Source organism: Ursus maritimus, unplaced genomic scaffold (assembly GCF_017311325.1).
Source record: "Ursus maritimus isolate PB19 unplaced genomic scaffold, ASM1731132v1 scaffold_6, whole genome shotgun sequence".
Lineage (NCBI taxonomy): Eukaryota > Metazoa > Chordata > Mammalia > Carnivora > Ursidae > Ursus > Ursus maritimus.
The window spans coordinates 15,199,029-15,218,989 of record NW_024426774.1 but is presented as its reverse complement, the minus strand read 5'-3'; the positions used below and the strand labels follow the sequence as shown (position 1 = coordinate 15,218,989).

The following is a 19,961-nucleotide window of genomic DNA, read 5'->3' as shown; positions in this document are numbered from 1 at the left end:
AACGTAGACTGGCTGAGCAATATGGCCATTAAAGATAAGAAAAGTACAGGTCTTATGAACCCAAGAGATTTGCCCAAACCAGTAAATGATGAAATTGAGGCTAGAATACCATTTGATTCCTGATACTATCCTTGATTTTTGTTTTTCTATTCTATAATAAACTGAACAAGTTTTACAAAGTGTATAAATAATAGTATTCTAATCAGCCTCCAAAACCGTGTACCCCACAATGGCATAGGTCATATTTTTTTTTAATTGTATATAAGATTACTAAACTTCTAGATCCCTTTTTTTCTCATTTTAGTTATTCTTGAAAAAGTCCAAATATATTATCTAGTCCATGCAGTAGAAATAATATGTGTTAATCATAAGTCAGGCCACTCAGAAACTGGCTATAGGACAGCATATCCAGCTCTCAAAAGAATATTACTTACAGGTTTTCATGGTGATGTTAAATTAATGCACAGCTTCACAGCCTTTGGTGTGTCTAAAAGTCATTTATTTATTGATGGGTATGAAATATTCTGTGAGGAAATTCCAAAATTATATTATTATGGAAGAATTTATTTTGTTTCATTTCTGTATACAAAGTTACTGATCTTAGTTCTAGTTTGGAATTACAGTGATACTGTGTTTTTAATAACAGTATCTGTGACTTTGTGATTATAATGACTAAGAATGTTTTCGCCAGTTAATTCAATTAAGACCATCTCAGGTTTTAGGGGCGCCTGAGTGGCTCAGTCGTTAAGCATCTGCCTTCGGCTCAGGTCATGATCCCAGGGTCCTGGGATCGAGCTCCGCATCAGGCTCCCTGCTCAGAGCCTGCTCAGTGGGGAGCCTGCTTCTCCCTCTCCCACTCCCCCTGCTTGTGTTCCCTCTGTCGCTGTATCTCTGTCAAATAAATAAATAAAAATCTTTAAAAAAAAAAAAAAAGACAATCTCAGGTTTAGAACTAGCAAATACTTGATGATCTGAGTCAGTGGTTCAGCATCAGAATCACTTGGAGCACTTGTTTAAAATGCAAAGTATGAGGAGGTACAGTTTTTGCTTTCACAGTGATTGTAGGGATTCTGTTGATATTCAGTACCCAGATGCTAAACTTCTATAGCCAAAAAAAAAAAAAAAAAAAAAAAAGGATTTTATCCCACTGAAATTTCCAATAGCACCCACAGGGAGAGACATACCTTGGAAGGAAATAATTCATTATTTACACATGACCTTATTCTAGTTCACACTTTTTAACTCATAGTTCCTGGATCCTTGGGTGTTCATATGAACCTTTGACCTTGTCCTCCATCTCCCTAATGCCTTTTTTTCTTTGTACCTTCTTCCCTTCTATTTATCTGAACTCTGCTTGCCATTGCATATTTTAAAGTTTTGGGAGTATTTGGGGCACCTGGGTAACTCAGTTGGTTAAGGTCTGCCTTTGGCTCACGTCCTGATCTCAGGGCCCTAGAATCTGTGCTCAGGCTCTGTGTGCTCAGCAAGGACTCTGCTTCTCCTTCTCTCTCTGCCCTTCTCCCCCAGCTTGTGCGCTTGCGCGCGCTCTCAAAAAAGTAAAAATCTTTAAAAAAAGAAAAGTTAAGGGAGACAAATAAATGGATGAACATACCATGTTTGGGGGTTGAAAAAGACAGTGTTACAGAGACAACACCTCTGTTCAGGTTGATGTGTCGATTTAGCAGTCTCAAGAATTTTTCAGTCTTTTTAAAGAAGTTGACAAGCTGATTTAAATAATGTAAATGGAAAGACGGCTCAGAACAGTCAAGACAATCTTGAAGAACCAAGTTAATGTCAAAATTTATTGTAAACTTACAGTAACTTATTGGCACAAGGATAAGTAAACCAGTGGAATGGAGTAGCAGATCCAGAAATAAACCTGCTCATTTGTTACCTGATTTGTGCCCACCGTGCCATTCTGGCATATTTAGGAAGGATGGTCTTTTTAGTAAGTTGGACTGGAGCAATTAGATATCCAAATAGAGAAAAATGAGCTTTGACTCCTCTTACACACTGCGCACACACACACACACACACACACACACACACACACACATGCTTTATTCTCAAAGAAATAACTTGCTTACAGTCACAAAGTTAGTAAAGAACAAAAATCTTAAGCCCAGGTCTGGCTTATTCCAGTATGTCACACTGCTTCTCAAAGAATGCTTTTTTCCTAATATCTGTCTGAATAAATAAATATTCCCTAGGTTTAGAATTTTTGTGAATTTGTAATAAAATTGTGATAAAATATCATTTAGCCTATTGTGAGTTGGTGGGAAAAATGAGTTTGAATGTTAGCATATTGGCTGCTTTATGGTTTTTTACTTGTTAACAATTGACTTTTAATCCAAATAAAATTATTTTTACCTTAATCTCTTAAAATATTTTATAACTAATTTTTAAATGAAAACTGATGACCTAGGGTCTTTTTCATGTGATATTTTACATAGAATAGGAATAAGCTTAATTTATACTGAGACTAATCCGTATTTTATGTTAATCTTTCGTGAGTAGTTTTATTGACCTCCATTTTAGAGTTTTTGTTTCTGATCAGAAATTTTACTTAATTCATTCCCAATAAAGAATACCTACATTCCAGACTCTGCTTGACTAGAGATACTTCGTTAAGGATAAAGACACCATCCTTACCCACTGTCATGGAGTTTGTAGTGTTGTGTTGAATGTAGACATGTATACCAGCACTTACAATGTAATGATTGTAATGCTCTTACCTTATTGCACTTTAATTCCATTTTGTAAAAACACCGTCTTCTCCATTATAATTACCATCTTTCCTTCATGGGTGTTTTTTGTTTGGTTTTTTGTTTGTTTTGTTTTTTGTTTTTTTGGGTTACCAAATTTACCACAGACTGGACTTCAGTTAGAGTTACTTCTGGGTTTATTTTAGATGAGAATCAAGAAAGCCCAGGCCTGCCTTTCTCCACAGCTTTAAGAGTATTCAGATCTCAACAAAAGTTTGGGTAATCAAATTTGAGGGGTTTTGTTTCTTTGTTATTTTATTGATGAATCTATACTTGGACATAGGCTACTTTCTTGTTTCAAAAATGATTTTACATTCTGCTTGGATTTTTACATTAAAACATTATTTGGCTGTTCAGTCAGTGTGTTTCCTGATCAGTGTGTTAGGATCATCATATTCTTCAGAATACTGCACTTTGAAAAGTTTTATGACAGTTGCAGAATTTTTATTTGTGTGTGTGTGTTTTGTGGGGTTTTGTGTTTGGTTTTTGGAAATGAGTTTAGGTCTAGGTTTTTCTGGGTTAAATGTATCTTTCACAGTACCTTCCCAGTTCAGCTGTCCCCACGAGTATAACGACCCCATCGAGAGAAAAGTAGTGTGCCTATGTTTGTCTAGTATCAAAAGTTTTCATTTACCCCATTCGGGGCAGCTGGCCATGAAATTACAACAGGAATATTTTAAAAGAAATGCAGATGTTGTATGTAACCTGATGGTTTGTTAACTGTCACCAAAAGTATTAACCAAAGAGAGGAATTGAGGTCAGATCTGAGAGGGTGGTTTGAGATGTGCAGGGAGATAGTTTTGCCCACATGTCTGTATCAGGCAGTCAGTGAAGTTCACCCCACTACTTAGGATTTGGGGGCATAGACAGTTTTTAAAGTGTTCTCATTTTCAACAGAGAGGTAGTTTTCACTAAAGATTAAGGTTCAGTCAAACCAAACAAAAACTAGCTTTTTTGTTGGAATAATGGAAATCAGCAAGTGAGTTAGTGATAGAGATGATGTAATACTAGTCTGAAGACTATAGTTCATATGTTAAAAACTCAAGTCTGTTTAAATGCTCTTTGATGAACCAAGGGAAGGTTATCAAATTATCTTTTGTCATGACGGTCTCCCTCTTTATATTTTTAGAAAGTTTGCGCCTAACTAGAGGCTAGAGGGTGAGGTTACTTACTTTTAGAAAACAATTACAAGCAGTAGAAATGTAAACAACAGATTGTTATTTTGGTTTGTAGTTTGCATCTAATGTTTGCTTTATATATTGTCGTAAGATGTACAACTTTAAGGTTGCATACCAGCTGTGTTCATGCTTTTTGCTTTTTAAATCTATTAAAAATGATGTGGAAGACTATGCTTTTAACTAGAATTACATTGGTTTTTGGGGCAGCTGGGTGGCTCAGTCAGTTGAGCATCGGATTCTTGGTTTCATCTCAGATCGTGATCTCAGGGTTGTGGGAACAAGCCCGGAGTCAGAACGCAGAGAGTCTCCTGGAGATTCTCTCCCTCTCCCACTGCCCCTCCCCCCTGCTCATTCACTCGCTCTCTAAAAAAATAAATAAATAAAATCTTCTTTGAAAAAATCACATTGGTTTTTAAACTCACTGAAGCCTCGGTTCTTTTTCCAGTAAAATTTTTGTGTCTTTATATGGGAAATACATAGTAAATAATGATTAGAAAAATTTTATGTGATTTATTTCCCGTGATTTGTAGTATATCCCAGATTTAAGAACATCATATGGTGTTAAATGTTCTTCATGAGGTGTAGCGGAATGTAACTAAAAGCTTTAAGTGAATTATCGAGACATAATGGTTTAAAAAAAAATGCCTCAGTCTGATTATTACTTATGCATCCTTGAGTAAGGTATTTAGCTTCTCCAAGCCTGTTGTGTCACAAGTAAAATGGAGATAATTTCCTTGTCCCATGGGGTTGTTAAAAAGATAGCATATGTATTAGTTTTCTGGGGCTGCCTTAACAAACTACTACAAACACAAATTTATTGTCTCACACTTCTGAAGGGTAGAAATCAAATCAAGGTGAGGCAGAGCCATGTCCTTTTGAAGACCAAAGAGGGCAGTCCTCCCTTGCCTCTTCCTAGCTTCTGGTGGTTGCTGACAAACCTTGGCATTCCTTGGCTTATTAGATGCATCACTCTCATCTCCGCCTACCTCATTATGTGACATTCGCCCTGTGTGTGTCTGTCCTGATTTTCCTCTTCTTAAAAGGACACCAGTTCATTGGGTAGGGGCCCAGCCTAATCCAGTATGACCTCACTTTAACTTGGTTACATCTGTAAAGACCCTATTTCCAGATAAAATCAAATTCACAGGTACCAGGAGTTAAGAATTGAAATATATTTCTGGGAGACTCGTTCAACCCAGTATAGGCAGGCTGCCCTCTGGCTCTCCTGATTCATGTTTGGCCCACATGCAGAATACATTCACCCAAACCAGCATCCGCAGGAGTCAGAACCTATCCTCCCATCAACTCAAAGTCTAAAATCTCATCTAAATAACTCAGAAAAGTCCAAATTTCATCTTCTCTTTCAGGTGAGACCCTGAATATGGTCCATCCTGGGACAAAATTCTTCTCCATCTGTGGACCTGTGAAACCTACAAAACAAGTTACCTGCTTCTAAAATACAGTAGTAAGACAGGCATAGGATAGATAGTCCCATTGCCAAAGGGAGAAACTGGAAGGCATGAAAGGATTACCAACCAGTCCAAGCAAGTCTGAAAGCCAGCAGGGCAAATCCTATTTGTTTCAAGGCCTGAGAGTAATCATCTGTGGCTTAGATGCTCTGTCCTCTGGATCTGCTGCCCCACCTCTCTAGCCTCTGCACCTGTGGCTCTGCTCTCAGAGTCATTCTTCATTTTGTCCCATCTCTGATCCTTTCAGGCCAGACTGGAAATGTTTCTGTTGACAAGAAATTCTTCAAAACATTGTTGGTCTGTCATTAATGTCAAGGGACTGTCCAGCCACACCCGTTGGCTCTGTGCCCTCAGCACTCTCTGGATAAGCTAAGATTTTTCCAGATCATCGAGTGCTAGTTTTCTTTTGCTTAACAGTTCCTTCTTCAAATTATCTCGTTCTCTCATTTTACCATAAGCAACTAGGAGAAACCAGATCACACCTTCAACATGTTGCTTGGAAAGCTTAGCTACATACCATACCAGTTCTGTTTTCCACCCAACGTAACACATTTCAGTCTAGTTTCCCCGTTTCCAGTAACATGTTTTTCATTTTCTTGAGACCTCACTTGGAGCATCTTTAGATTCATATTTCTACCAACATTGTTCATGACAAACGTAGGTATTCTCTAAGATGGTAGCAGCTTTTTTTTTTTTTAAGATTTTATTTATTTATTCGACAGAGATAGAGACAGCCAGCGAGAGAGGGAACACAAGCAGGGGGAGTGGGAGAGGAAGAAGCAGACTCACAGCGGAAGAGCCTGATGTGGGGCTTGACCCCATAACGCCGGGATCACGCCCCGAGCTGAAGGCAGACGCTTAACCACTGTGCCACCCAGGCGCCCCTGGTAGCAGCTTTTGATAAGTACTCCTCACATCTATCTGAGCCCTCACCAGATTGGCCTTTAATATCCACATTTCTGCCAAAGCTCTCAAGGCAGTTTAGCCTTTTTGTTAAGCACCTCCAAATTCTTCCCAACTCCAGAGTCACTTCATTTTTAGGCATTTTTTATAGTAGCACTTCACTCCTAGTACCAAAATCTGTGTTAGTTTCCCAGGACTGTTACAGCGAATTACCCCAGCTGAGTGGCTTAAAACAAACTGGGGGAGGTACAGTTTGAACACTGTATAGCATTTTATGCAAAGTTCACATTTTCAGTGTCCAAGAAAGAATGCTCAATAAATGGTTCCTGCCTTTTTAAAAAGACCTTCATGGACCCTCTGGGTCTAGCACATACTATCAGTTTATTGGATATTATGTTATTAAGTGGACTTTCTAAAATAGGTAAAGAAACTGATTATGTTGAACACACAAACCCTATTTAAAATGAGATGCCAGAACTCAGGACAAAGGTCTGACCAGTGTCCTTTGAGAAATTTTTAAAGTTAGGCACGTGTAACCAGTATCCCAAAGTGATTCATGTGCGTATTGAGAAGCACTGCTCCAAGGTCATTTTCCTACCAAAGTCCAATATATTCATATAAATGTATCAATAAGTCAAATTACTTGTGGCTATTATATCTACTCTAAATGTTCATATACTACTACTAAAAAGTGATGGTAGAAAAAATATTGAACTAAAAGTACTAAGCTGACCTGTTCATAGGGTAGAAGTAACTAAAATTAATGTCCTAAAATAAAATAGACTATCCTCATTTTAGACTTTTTTCTACCACTCTCTATATCATCGATTCTTCGCCTGCGCCAACTAACTGGTCATCTTTGGTTGTCAGTTTATCATTTCTTGAGCTTTCTAGAGCCTTGTCTTCAAACAGGCACTAGTACCCTGTACCCCAAATCTACTAGGATTACCATTTTTATTTGAAATAGTGGTTGACAGCCTGCTATAAAATGAAACCTTGAATTATCTTGAATTGTAATTCATTAGCCTCCAAACTCTTCTATCAGAATAACCTTCAGATTTTTTTTTCTTTTAAGTAAAAATTACCCACTGAGGGTAATTCAGTAGGTCTTGAGTAAGGCTCAGAAATCTGTATTTTTAAAGGAACACACAGGTCTGCTAGGTTGAGGAACTGCCATTCCAAATCCTCGGGAGGTAGAAAATCATGAAAGGACTAGTCAGGTTTATTTATTATGTGGTGGTTTCAGTTGTTACATTGTTTTTCTTCTGTGTTTTTCCTTAGTATTATATAATCTTTTAGTTTTGATTAATAATAGGATTCAAAACAACAGACTTCTTAAGGAAATTAATGAAAACTTATAAAATCATTATTATTTCTACTAGGATACTTGTATGGTGTTTCCCTTCACTCAGTTGTTACAAATGAACTTGAAAAATCCTTATGTAAATAGCATGTAAGGGGTAGCACACTGTTGTGTCATAAGCTCTAGCCAAGAGTCCTGGCTGACTAGCTGCATATCACATTTGGACCTTTAGTGACTTCATCTGTGAAATTATAGTACAAATCTCCATGTCCAATAACATTCTTATCCAAGTAGTGATTAAGAAGTGGTAAATTGATAAGGGGGGATGTCAGCGATGAATTGAAGCACTGTTAGCCCTTGAACGTATTTGGTGCAGAAACATGTCTGCTTATAGACTACCACTAGTAATGGTACAAATATAGATAGCCTGTTTGTATGTTTGTTTTTAATTAATTTTGGAATAATTTCAGATTTACGGGAAAGTTGTAACACTAATACAAAAGCATTCCAGCTTACCCTTTACCCAGATTTTGCAAATGTTATTTTACCACATTAACTTTATCATTCTTTTCCTGTCATCTTCTCTCCTCCTCTCTGCATAATCCTTTCCCCTCTCATCCAGCTTTTTTTTCTTGATACTCTAAGGTTGCAGATACATTGTCCTTTACCTCTAAATAGATCAGTGTATGTTTTCTGAAAATAAGGACATTCTTTTATGTAACCACAGTTATCAAAGTCAGGAAATTAACGATACAGTACCACAATCAAATCAGCCAACTTAAACTTTGCCAGAGGGGAGGGGAGAGAGTGAGGATTGGGAAGGTGATTGATTAGGGGGGCTCACATATAACACTCATTTGTCGTGGCTCTTTGTTATTCTTCAACCTTGCACTGTTTGTCAGTCTTTTATGACTTCAACATTTTTGAAGAATATAAGCCAGTTTTGTAAGATGTCCCTCAATCCCAAAATAGGTTTTGGATGCTGTGCTTTCATTGTTTAGATAACTAGATTTAAAGTGTTTAATGTATATTATGAATTGGGTTTTGAATGCTTATTTAATTTGTAAAGAAGGAAAGGTATCCTACCCCGAGTGAATTTTTTTCAATTTTATAAATGCAAATACTAAGACTTCCAGAACTGAAATTCTGAGGTTTTTTTAAACTCAAGGCAATTTAACATTATTAGACCTTTTAAGTTGGCAAAGAGTGTATCAGGAGTTTGGTGTTAGGGAGCTGATAGAACATAATCAAAGAATATCTACACGTGGGAGGAATTTCAGTTGAATGTTAGAAGTACCAAATAAAATTGGCATGGTCAATCCTGGGGGTAAGTATGTATTTTGAATTTGGTATTGAAAATCTTTAGTTTATTAAGGGCAAAGAGGTTGTAGGATTGGGCCTTATGTTTGAGGTAATGATAAGCAGTGTTGCAGAGATAATAATAGGAGGAGAAGTGAACAGTTAAATTAGGGTTCTACCAGGAAATTTGTGTGGGGAAATAGGTTCAGAATAATGACTTGAAAATTAGGCTGAAGATTTAGAGAATGTGCTCTAGCAGGATGCTTTAATGTAAAGTGATATCATCAAAGTAGCCTTTGAATGGGACATTATAATTTTTTTTTTGTAAAAACAGATTGGAATGATAAGCAGAGCACCCCTACCCTACAAAAAGAAGAATTGTTAGAGATTCGAATGGGCTAGTGAACAGTTCATGGAACTGTATAAATAGAAATAATAGTAGGAGCTAGAGGGTTAAGAGTATTAAGGAAATCAGTCGGCTGGGGTCACGATCTCAGGGTGGTGGGATCAAACCCTGTGTTGGGCTCTGCACTGGACGTGGAGCCTGCTTAAGATTCTCTTTCTCTCTCTCTCTCTCCCCCCTTCCCTTTCCCCCTTTCTCCCTTTCTGTCTCTCTGTCTCTGTCTCTCTCTCGCCCCTAAAAAGAGAGTATTGAGGAAATTAAGACAGTATTAAAACACTGAATTCTTTCACTTTTTAGTTATATAGATCTTGAATGAATATGAGAATTTGATGTTAGTGGTTTTGGTGTATAAAATAGTTTGTTAAATTACACACTTTTAAGAAAGACAGTGCAGAACCAGACCTTAGGCAGTTAATGGTACATAAAATATTCATGAATATTATTATGTATGCGCTGTCAGACATTGTTTTAGGTGCCCGGTATCTAGCATGTAGGTAGGTGAATGTAATTTTGTGGCACTTAACATTGGAAAGGGGACTGGAAAGTCATATAAATTATAGTATGTATAATCTGGATGGTGGGAAGTTCAACAACAAAAAAAAGCTAGAAAAATGGGGACTGAAAGTAAAAGAGGAATGTTCTAACGCAATTCACTCTCCAGGATTATAACTCGCTTACTGCTCCTTGTCCCTGTAACTTTTTGCCTTTAAGTGCCTCTGTATAACTTAACAACTTTGCACTGACAGTGTGTCCTTGGCGTCATCTCTGCCTTGTGGTCTGGATTGTATATAGAGCGTAGAGCACACTACTCTGCGTTGAGATGGTATACAATAGCATAGAGCTGATGGTAGATTTTGTGTATCTGAGCTACTAAATCTGCGCTTTATGGTTTTCTATACATATTTCTTTTTTAAAAGGACACTGTCAAGTACTTTTAAATGGTTATTTGTAATAACAATTTCCGGCTTGTATTTTTTGTTTGTTTCTATTGACTGCCCTTTAATTTCCTTGTTTGGAATGGAATATAAGCTAAAGAGGTCTTTTATTTGTCTCAAATGATAAAGGTTAAAGTTCTAGGAATAATAAATGTTTATTTCTTGTCGGTAAACTAATCGTATTTTATGGAGAGTATTCCTTTAAAATGTTTTAAATATTTTAAAATAAGATATAATTTGGATTTATTATTTAATACTGTGGTTTTTTTGTTTGTTTTTTTAACTTCAAAAAGTAATCCGTGTGTTAACTTCTTTAAGAAATGGTTTTTCAGGGCTCCTGGCTGGCTTAGTCAGTAGAGCATGCAGCTCTTGATCTCATGGTCGTGAGTTCAGGCCCCACCTTGTGCATAGAGTTTACTTTAAAAGGAAAAAAAAAAGTTTTTCTTTAATTGAGGCATATACAACTTAATGCATTTTTTTATAAAGTCCAAAAAAGGACTGATTTAGCCCTCAGTGTTCTACTAACACTGCAAGTAAATTTTAGCCCAGCTCTAGTTCAGTGGCTTAAAATCTGAGTTTGCTAGCTATTTCTAACGTTAATAAACTGGAAATTGTGTTGGTGGTTTCAGTGTTCTGATATTGAGACTAGTATGTATGACATTACTTGGTATAATTGTGTTTTAAACTAAGTTTCCAAGAACAAATAAAAGTTTTGTGTATGACATTAGATGTTAAAATTATCATTTAAATTAAACTGCCGAGAACAAATACAGGTTTATTTTTCTCATGTTTTCTAGTCTTTTTCCCCCAGATCCTAAAGCCACACACACATTAAGTAAATGTGTGAGATTTCTCTTCCAATTTTAATTTTCTGTTACAACATATAGGAATCAGTGGTTAGTGGAATGAGTATTTCTTGATTGAATTTTTAGTTTACTAACTCTTATTTGAGGAATGGCCTTGTCAAAAACATTTGCTGACCACGGCTGCTTTGTTGTAGGAGGCCTGACAAATGGTAGTGGTCGATATATCTCTGCAGCACCTGGAGCAGAAGCAAAATACCGAAGTGCTTCAAGCACTTCCAGTCTGTTTAGCTCCAGCAGCCAGCTCTTTCCTCCTTCTCGGCTTCGGTATAATAGGTCTGATATTATGCCTTCTGGCCGAAGTAGATTATTGGAAGATTTCAGGAACAACCGGTTCCCAAACCTTCAACTTAGAGACCTGATTGGACACATAGTTGAGTTTTCTCAAGACCAGCATGGTTCTAGGTGGGTGATTATCATTTATGATACTCTGTATTTTTGCTTTGAAAATTACTGCCTCATAAGAGCATAAATTTTTCTTGACTGGGGTCATTTAATCTGCATGAAAGTTGGAAGTTTTTAAAAAATAAATACCCGATATTAGGACAAATGACAAAAATACAGGTTTTTAAATTATTTATGGTTTCTCAGTTTTCTGTAATGAGAATATTTTTATAATGAATATATAGCAGTGTCTTTTTATTGGATTATTTTTATTACATTGACTCACTTTAATTTTCCTTAAAATAATGCTCTGATTACATTTGTGGACTTAAGTGTCCCTGATGTAGACTTTGTCTTAAAAAAAATTAAAAAGAAAGCTAAATGCTTTTGTGTTCCCTTATAGATCTGTATTTGATGTGATATGGTTTAAGTTGAAACATTTCACTTGTAACACATTTACTAAATTTGAATTGTCTGTTACTTCTATAGTTTTCATTTTATCTCCCTGTGGTCGAAAATTCCTTAAGAGTAGCAAATCAGACTTGTATCGCTCACAGTGGCTAAGAATTTATTTGTAAGAGCTTCTTTTATTCTCTAAATTTAGATATTATTTAGTAATATTATGAAAAAATATGTGAATAACCAATAAAATCTAATTTTTCTTCATTGATTATAGTGCAGCCAGAACTAACTTAAGTGTTAAACCTCTTCATGTCCAGACTTTTTGCCTAACTAGTAGTTATTTCAAATTAAGGTGTTACAAAGAAATACTCCATAACACTTGTCTTTTTTGCCTTAAATTGGCTGTTCACAGTACTAAATGCATTAGTACTATTTCTGGAAATAATTTTAGGTGTATATATGTGGGAATGTTTAATACTCGAGATTTTTACAGAAGCTTGTTTCCAATGTGCTGTCATGGCAGGTAAATTTTTTTTTTCATAGATTCATTCAACAAAAACTAGAGAGAGCTACTCCAGCTGAGCGACAGATGGTATTTAATGAAATTCTGCAAGCAGCCTATCAATTAATGACAGATGTTTTTGGAAACTATGTTATACAGAAATTTTTTGAGGTAAGCACACATTCATGTTTGTATATCTATCCAGCTGTTTGTTTTTAATGCTTAGAAAAGTCCAGAAGGGTGGGTAAGAGTTATTTTCATATAAAAATATATGAGCCTGGGGGGTTAAATCAGTTGAGTGTCTGCCATTAGCTCGGGTCTTGGTCTCAGGGTTCTGGGATCGAGCCCTGTGTCAGGTTCTGTGTTCAGTGGGAAGTCTGCTTCTCCCTCTGCTCCTCCCCCTGCTGGTGCTCTCTCTCTCTGAAATAGATAAATCTTTAAAAAAAAAAAAAAGAAAGAAAAAATATATATATATGAATGAGCTTGGGAGAAAATATTTGCAAATTACATATCTAATGAAGATTTAATATCCAGAATATATAAAGAACTCCTAAAACACAACAACAGAAAGACAACCCAGTTAAAAAAATGGACAGGAGGGGTGCCTGGTTGGCTTGCTCAGTGGAGCATGCAACTCTTGACATTAGGGTTGTAGGTTCTAGCCCCCTGTTGGGTGTAGAGATTACTTAAAAAATCTTAAAAAGAAAAATAAACAGAGAACTTGAATAGAAATTTCTCCGTAGAAGATCTACAAATAGCCAGTAAGCAGCACATGAAAAGAAGCTCAACATCCTTAGTCATTAGGGAAATGCGGATCCAAACTGCAGTGAGGTTCTACTTCACATCTGCTAGCATGGCTTAATAAAAAAGTGGAAGGTAACCAGTGTTTGTGGAGAAATTGGAACCACTCATACATTGTTCTAGGAATGTAAAATGGTGTAGCTGTTGTGAAAAACGGTTTGGCAGTTCCTTAAAAAATACACAGAAAATTATCATACAAACCAGCAGTTCCACTCCTATAAATACACCCAAAAGAATTGAAAACAGGGACTCAAACATTAGCGTTTGTTTCAGCATTATTCACAGTAGCCAAAAGTTAGAAACAGCCTAAATGTCCAGCTGATGAATGGATAAACAAAATGTGATAAATGCATACAATAGAATATTATTCAGCTGTAGAAGGAATGATTTCTGTTACATGCTACAACATGAAGCAAAGTAAAATAAGCCAAATGTAAAAGGACGAACATCATAGAGTTTCATTTACGAAATACCTAGAATAGGCAAATTGATAGGGACATAAAGTAGATTGGGGCTCACCAAGTGTTCGGGGAAGTGGGGAGTTACTGCTTAAGGCATGCAGCGTTTTGTTTGAGGCAACAGGGAAGATTTGGAAATGGTCTGTAGTGATGATTGTACAACATTGTCGGTATAATTAATGCCACTGAATTATGCACTTAAAAATAGTGAAAATGACATTTCGTGCTACGTATTTTATCACAAAAACAGTTTTAAGATATATGGGCCTACTTTAAATGAGAAGTTTAATATTAATCTAATTAATATTTGAAAATAAAAAGCATTGGGTGAAGAAATTAATAATAGTACAGTCTTTTTGGTTTTGTTAGATGTCATGTATTTTGTGACTTAGCTAATTTTCAGTTTATAACTAAGTATCTGTGTTGTAACTAAGTATCTTGACTTAAGTTTCCTGCACAGTTAACATCAGAATATACCTGAGAATTATCTGGTCTGAATGTATGGCTCAGAAGTTAAAGATGAGGAGATTTTGTTTTTTAAAAATGAAGGCTAAAGATGTTTACTTTAAAAGAATAACAAGTGGTTAATGTATTAGTAACAAGGAAATTTTAGATAGTGAGACTTCACCCCCCCCCCAAAAGTAATACAGTTATTTTAGGCAGCTCTGGATCTATTTTAATTAGTTTTCACCTAAATCCTCCTACATGATTACCAAATGTGGTATTTTCAAAATAGAATGAATAGGCTGCAAGCAGTAGGTTATTCAGGTTTAACAAAATAATATTATGGTTCTTTTTATTAATATTAATTTCTTTTCCATCAGTTTGGGAGTTTGGATCAAAAATTAGCCCTCGCTACTCGTATTCGTGGTCATGTTCTGCCTTTAGCCTTGCAGATGTATGGCTGCCGTGTTATTCAGAAAGCATTAGAGTCTATTTCATCTGACCAGCAGGTAATTGTAAGTTAAGACAAAATTTTTGTATTTTATTCGGTTTTTGAATTATTACTTTATTATTACTTAACGCTAATCTTACAGTGAAACATTAAGTATTTCCACAATTAGAATAAAATAGTTCTAAAAATCTGTCTCAGACAGTACATTATTAATTGTCATAAAGTAGATCTTTTGATCTGTACTCTTCATTTTCTTCAACATCTTTTCATCTTTAAATGAAAATATTTGAGTGCCTCCTGTGTGGTAAGCAGAATGCTAAATGATGGATATTTTTGCTACACTTGCTTATTTGATTTTCTGTAGTATCAGGAATATCTTTTCCTTTTTCCAAAGTGTATTTGGATTGTACTTACACTTCTATCATAAGAATAAAAAATTTTTCGTTGAGTAGAGTGCTTTTTATTTTAAGTTATATTTTAATTCCAGTTAATGTAAAAATGTGGAACGCTTCATGGATTTGTGTGTAATCTGTGTGCAGGGGCCATGCTAATCTTTGTACCATTCCCATTTTAGTATTTATGCTTCCGAAGCGAGCACAAGAATAAAAATTTTAAAACCAGTTGCATTCCTATATGCCAGTTAAAAATTATATATATATGGGGCGCCTAGGTGGCACAGCGGTTAAGTGTCTGCCTTCGGCTCAGGGCGTGATCCCGGTGTTGTGGGATCGAGCCCCACATCGGGCTTCTCCGCTATGAGCCTGCTTCTTCCTCTCCCACTCCCCCTGCTTGTGTTCCCTCTCTTGCTGGCTGTCTCTATCTCTGTCGAATAAATAAATAAAATCTTTTTAAAAAATTATATATATAAAGTTTTTTAAAATTTCATTCAATAGGAAAAATAATCTAAGAATTCTGTTAACAAGATTCACAGTTTTTAAGATAAAGAGGAAAGAACACATATAAATTAAATGGGAATATACTGTATCTTGGATGAAGAAGTCTAGTAAAATTCTATTTTAAGTTAAAAAAGGGTTAATGTAATTCCAGTCATGTGTTCTTGGGAATTTTCTTATAACTGATCAGAATAATTTTTAAAATTACTTGAAATAGACAAGAATATTAAGAGGATGAGGATAAATGCTGATCTGCTAGGTTTTTAATATGTGAAGTATCACTGGTGCGGTTCTTGGAGGAGATTAAGCAGACTTTAGAAATGAAATTCGTAACCCCAAATAGATACTATTTTGTATATATATAACTAGTTTATGTATTACAATGAAACTTAGAGTAAAGGAAATAGTTATTTCTTAAAAGGCATTGGTCATTAGTAAATTTGGAATGAGATCACATTTGATTCTCCACCCACATACATTATTGTATAATAAAGTAAATTCCAGAATTAAAAACAGTAATGACATATATATGGATATATGTGTGTATATGTGTAAAAATTTGAGAAAATAGTATTATTTTCTGAAGGAAATTTCTGGAGGAAATTCTGAGTTCTAGAATAATTGAAGATCTGTCACAGTGGAAAAGATCAACAAATTTTGATTATTGTAGATGATTACGTAACTGCTCTTCCGTAAGTCTCAAACTGGTTTAGGTACCTCAAAGATATTTTAAAGAATGAGATCTTGGGCACCTGGGAGGCTCAGTCCATTAAGCATCTGCCTTCGGCTCGGGTCATGCTCTCGTCTTGGGATCTAGTCCCATGTGGGGCTCCCTGCTTAGAGGGGAGTCTGATTCTCCCTCTACCCCTCCCCCCTGTGCATGATCTCTCTCTTTCTCTCTCTCAAATAAATAAAATCTTAAAGAATGAGATCTTGCTATTTGCAATAACATGGATGGACAGAAGGCATTACACTAAGTGAAATCAGAAGAAGGACAAATACCTCTCATTTCACTCCTCTGTGTAATGTGATAAACAGAAGAAACAAACAACAAACTCTTAAATAGGGAATAAGCTCTTGGTTGCCAGAGGGTTGGTGGGTGGCAGGTGGGGGAGGCTATAGGTGAAGGGGATTAAGAGATAAACTTTCAGTTATAAAATTAAAAAGTCACGGAAATGAAAAGTACAGCATAGGGAATATAGTCAGTAATGTAACAACGTTTTTTGGTGACTATACCTTTCGTGGTGAGCAATGTGTAGTGTTTTATTGAATCACCATGTTGCACACCTGAAACTAATATGGTATGTCAGTTATACTTCAGTAATAAATAATAAAGATACTTAAATGTCTTTGAAATGTCTTTAATATTTGAAAATATGAATCAGTGAGAATAAGCCTTATGTGAATCTGTTAATGAATAATGGTGTTCTTTGGATTCCTTAGGCTATTTTATTTTGTTATTTAGTTTATAGCTAAACATCGGTGTTATATCTTGGCTTAACAGAATTCCTCTAGAATTATGTTAGTACGTATTTGAGAGTTCTTTGGGTGAGAGAGACTTTAAATGTGATACCTTTAGATACCGTGTGTACTCCATTTCTTCACAATACGATTTCCTGTTGTACTACTAAGGCACACAGATTATCGTGTGGCTACCTGTATTTTTCTCTAAGGATTAAGATGTTTATTTAATAAATGCTTTCAAATTTATTTTTTAAAATGAAGATTACTTGCTAAAAGAAAATGCCAGTTAGTAAATAAACCTTCCTGTAAATAAGCTTAACCTTATTAGTAAGCAAAGAAACAAATGAAAGGGGTCATTTTTGCCACTTAAATTAATAAAAATCTAAAATTTCCCAAGAATTCATTTCCAAAGAGGCGTCTAGGTGGCTCACTCAGTTAAGTTTCTGAGCCTTTTGATTTCACTCAGGTCATGATCTCAGTGTTGTGAGATCAAGCTCCACATTGCTGCTTCTCCCTCCGTCCCTTCCCCCACTCGCATGTGCTCTAAATAAGTAATAAACCTTTTTTCAAAATTAAAAAATTATTTTGGGGGGGTGCCTGGGTGGCTCAGTTGGTTAAGCGTCTGCCTTCAGCTCAGGTAGTGATCCCAGGGTCCTGGGATTGAGCCCCATGTCTGGCTCCCTGCTCAGCGGGAAGTCTGCTTCTCCCTCTGCCCTTCCCCCCACTCATGCTCCCTCTCTCTCCCTCCCTCTGAAATGAATGAATAAAATCTTATAAAGAAATTACTTTTTGAGGGAAGGGGGGGTGCTAAGTAGAGGAAAAGTGTAAAATTCTGAATTAATTATGTATATTGTCAGCTGAGGAAGATGAGTAGAGGGTGTGTAGAGTGCTAAGAGTTGTTTAAATACAGCAAATTTAGCATCACTACTTTTTTTTTCAGCAAGTGTCATTTACATTACAGTCCTGTGAAATGTTTTGATAATTCTCACCATGAATTCTGTGTGGGGGGGCAGATTTTAAACTTTGATATCTAAAAAAGTGCAAACAAATTTTTTACTATGCTTTTGTACTCTGTATTTTTAATCCTGATATCTTGCTTGATGAGGTAATTTTTTAAATGTCATCTTTTTGCAGAGTGAAATGGTAAAGGAGCTAGATGGTCATGTGCTCAAATGTGTGAAAGATCAGAATGGAAACCATGTTGTACAAAAATGTATTGAATGTGTTCAGCCACAGTCACTACAGTTCATCATTGATGCTTTCAAAGGACAAGTAAGATTGATTTTTGGCTTCTGATAAGTTAGCAGGGCATTCTTTTAGAATTTGAGTGTTAACGCATTTTTCGTAAGTCACAAGATGATGTAATGCCCAATACTGTCATACAAACATAGGAGACAAAACAGTAAATGTGCAGTGATTTCTGCCTGTTTATGAAACAGGTAGCTTCACTTTATTGAAGCTGAAAACTGTAGAAATAGTTCAGTAATACTACTTTAGGATCACAACTCTTAGAATTATAAACCCAACAGTGTTTTCCAAATTTGGGGGGAAAAGGAAAGGAAGGAAGTCTTCAGATCCTATAGTAAAACACAGAAAATAAATATCAATTAGTAACTAATACGTAGTAATTAATAATTGCTAATTATATTATTGCGCACTACCCTCATCTTGCAGTCTGTTTTCATTATTACATACCCTCCATCTTCTGGTTTGGTGCCATTTGATCAAAATGTCTGTTAGTTCTTGGGGTACCTGGGTGGCTGTCAGTTAAGCATCCCACTCTTGGTTTCAGCTCAGGTGGGAATGAGCCCCGCATTGGGCTATGCTCAGTGCGGAGCCTGGTTCAGATTCTCTCTTCCTATCTATCTCATTCTCTCTCTCTCTCAAGTAAATAAAATCTTAAAAAAAAAAAAAAGAGGGGCACCTGTGTGGTTTAGTTGGTTAGGCATCAGTCTTCGGCTTGGGTGGGGATCCTGGAGTCCTGGAATCAAGCCCCACATTGGGCTCTCGGGTCAGTGGAGAGCCTGCTTCTCTCCCTTTGCTGCTCCCGCTGCTTCTGTGCTCCATCTCTCTCTCTCTCTCTCTCTAACAAATAAAATCTTCAAAAAGAGAGAGAGAAAATATCTGTTAGCTCCTAAGTTGATCACCTTGCTTTCCAGTCTTTACTAACAGGGCAGTGGTCATACTGAAGGTGACTCCCCACTCTTCTATTTTAAATTAATTCAGCATGTCATCAGAAATCTGTCTGCCTCATAAAACTTTCCAAAAATGTCAGATAATGGAAATGTATTTCTTCCAATTGTTTTAAGGTGTTTGTACTCTCAACTCATCCTTATGGCTGCAGAGTGATCCAGCGTATCCTAGAACATTGTACTGCAGAACAGACCTTACCTATCTTAGAAGAACTTCACCAACATACAGAGCAGTTGGTACAGGTATAAACTCCCTAATAGTTTTAAATGTTTATGTATTTTTTAAAATGGTTCAAAACATAGGCAAATATTATTTATTGTTAAATTTAGGGAAATATAATTTATTCCTAAATTATAATTTATTCCTAAATTAACACACTGTAGAAACACATAGTAAGACAAAAAGCCCAGTATATTCTCCTGACTATATACTGCTAAATTTTTAGAAAAAATAATTAACATCTTTTTAAAGAATAATCATTATTCTTAAGGAATGACCTAAGGAAAGTAATTTTTAAATATCTGTACTTAGGATCAATATGGCAATTACGTTATTCAGCATGTACTGGAACATGGTCGACCTGAAGACAAAAGCAAAATTGTTTCTGAAATCAGAGGAAAAGTCTTAGCCCTGAGTCAACACAAATTTGCCAGGTATTGCAATATTTTCTGATCCCAAGGGTCAGTTCTTTTAACTCTTTGGCTTTTATTAGTAAAGAAAGGAATGTAGACTATAGCATTAGAACATAATCTTTCTTGGGACGCCTGGGTGGGTCTGTGGGTTAAGCGTCTGCCTTCGGCTCAGGTCATGATCCCAGGGTCCTGGGATCGAGTCCCACATTGGGTTCCTTG

At 36.1% G+C, this 19,961-nt stretch overlaps 1 protein-coding gene and 1 non-coding gene across 13 annotated transcripts in view; one reads left to right on the top strand and one right to left on the bottom strand.

The window, feature by feature from the left end:
• The window catches only part of PUM2 (pumilio RNA binding family member 2), a 96,753-nt gene that overhangs the window by 70,289 nt on the left and 6,503 nt on the right, over positions 1 to 19,961 (top strand). For 8 of the 12 annotated variants that reach the window (XM_040622923.1, XM_040622922.1, XM_040622927.1 and 5 more), the window contains 6 exons: positions 11,256 to 11,523; positions 12,448 to 12,577; positions 14,490 to 14,624; positions 18,052 to 18,189; positions 19,227 to 19,352; positions 19,642 to 19,763. In XM_040622923.1, coding sequence (XP_040478857.1) covers positions 11,256 to 11,523; positions 12,448 to 12,577; positions 14,490 to 14,624; positions 18,052 to 18,189; positions 19,227 to 19,352; positions 19,642 to 19,763 — 919 coding nt within the window. The remainder of the gene's footprint in view (positions 1 to 11,255; positions 11,524 to 12,447; positions 12,578 to 14,489; positions 14,625 to 18,051; positions 18,190 to 19,226; positions 19,353 to 19,641; positions 19,764 to 19,961) is intronic. The other 4 variants (XM_040622928.1, XM_040622924.1, XM_040622919.1 and 1 more) reach the window with 1 other exon arrangement.
• On the bottom strand, positions 15,055 to 15,158 carry LOC121101134. Its single transcript, XR_005833079.1, has one exon. It is a non-coding gene; the product is annotated as a U6 spliceosomal RNA (small nuclear RNA).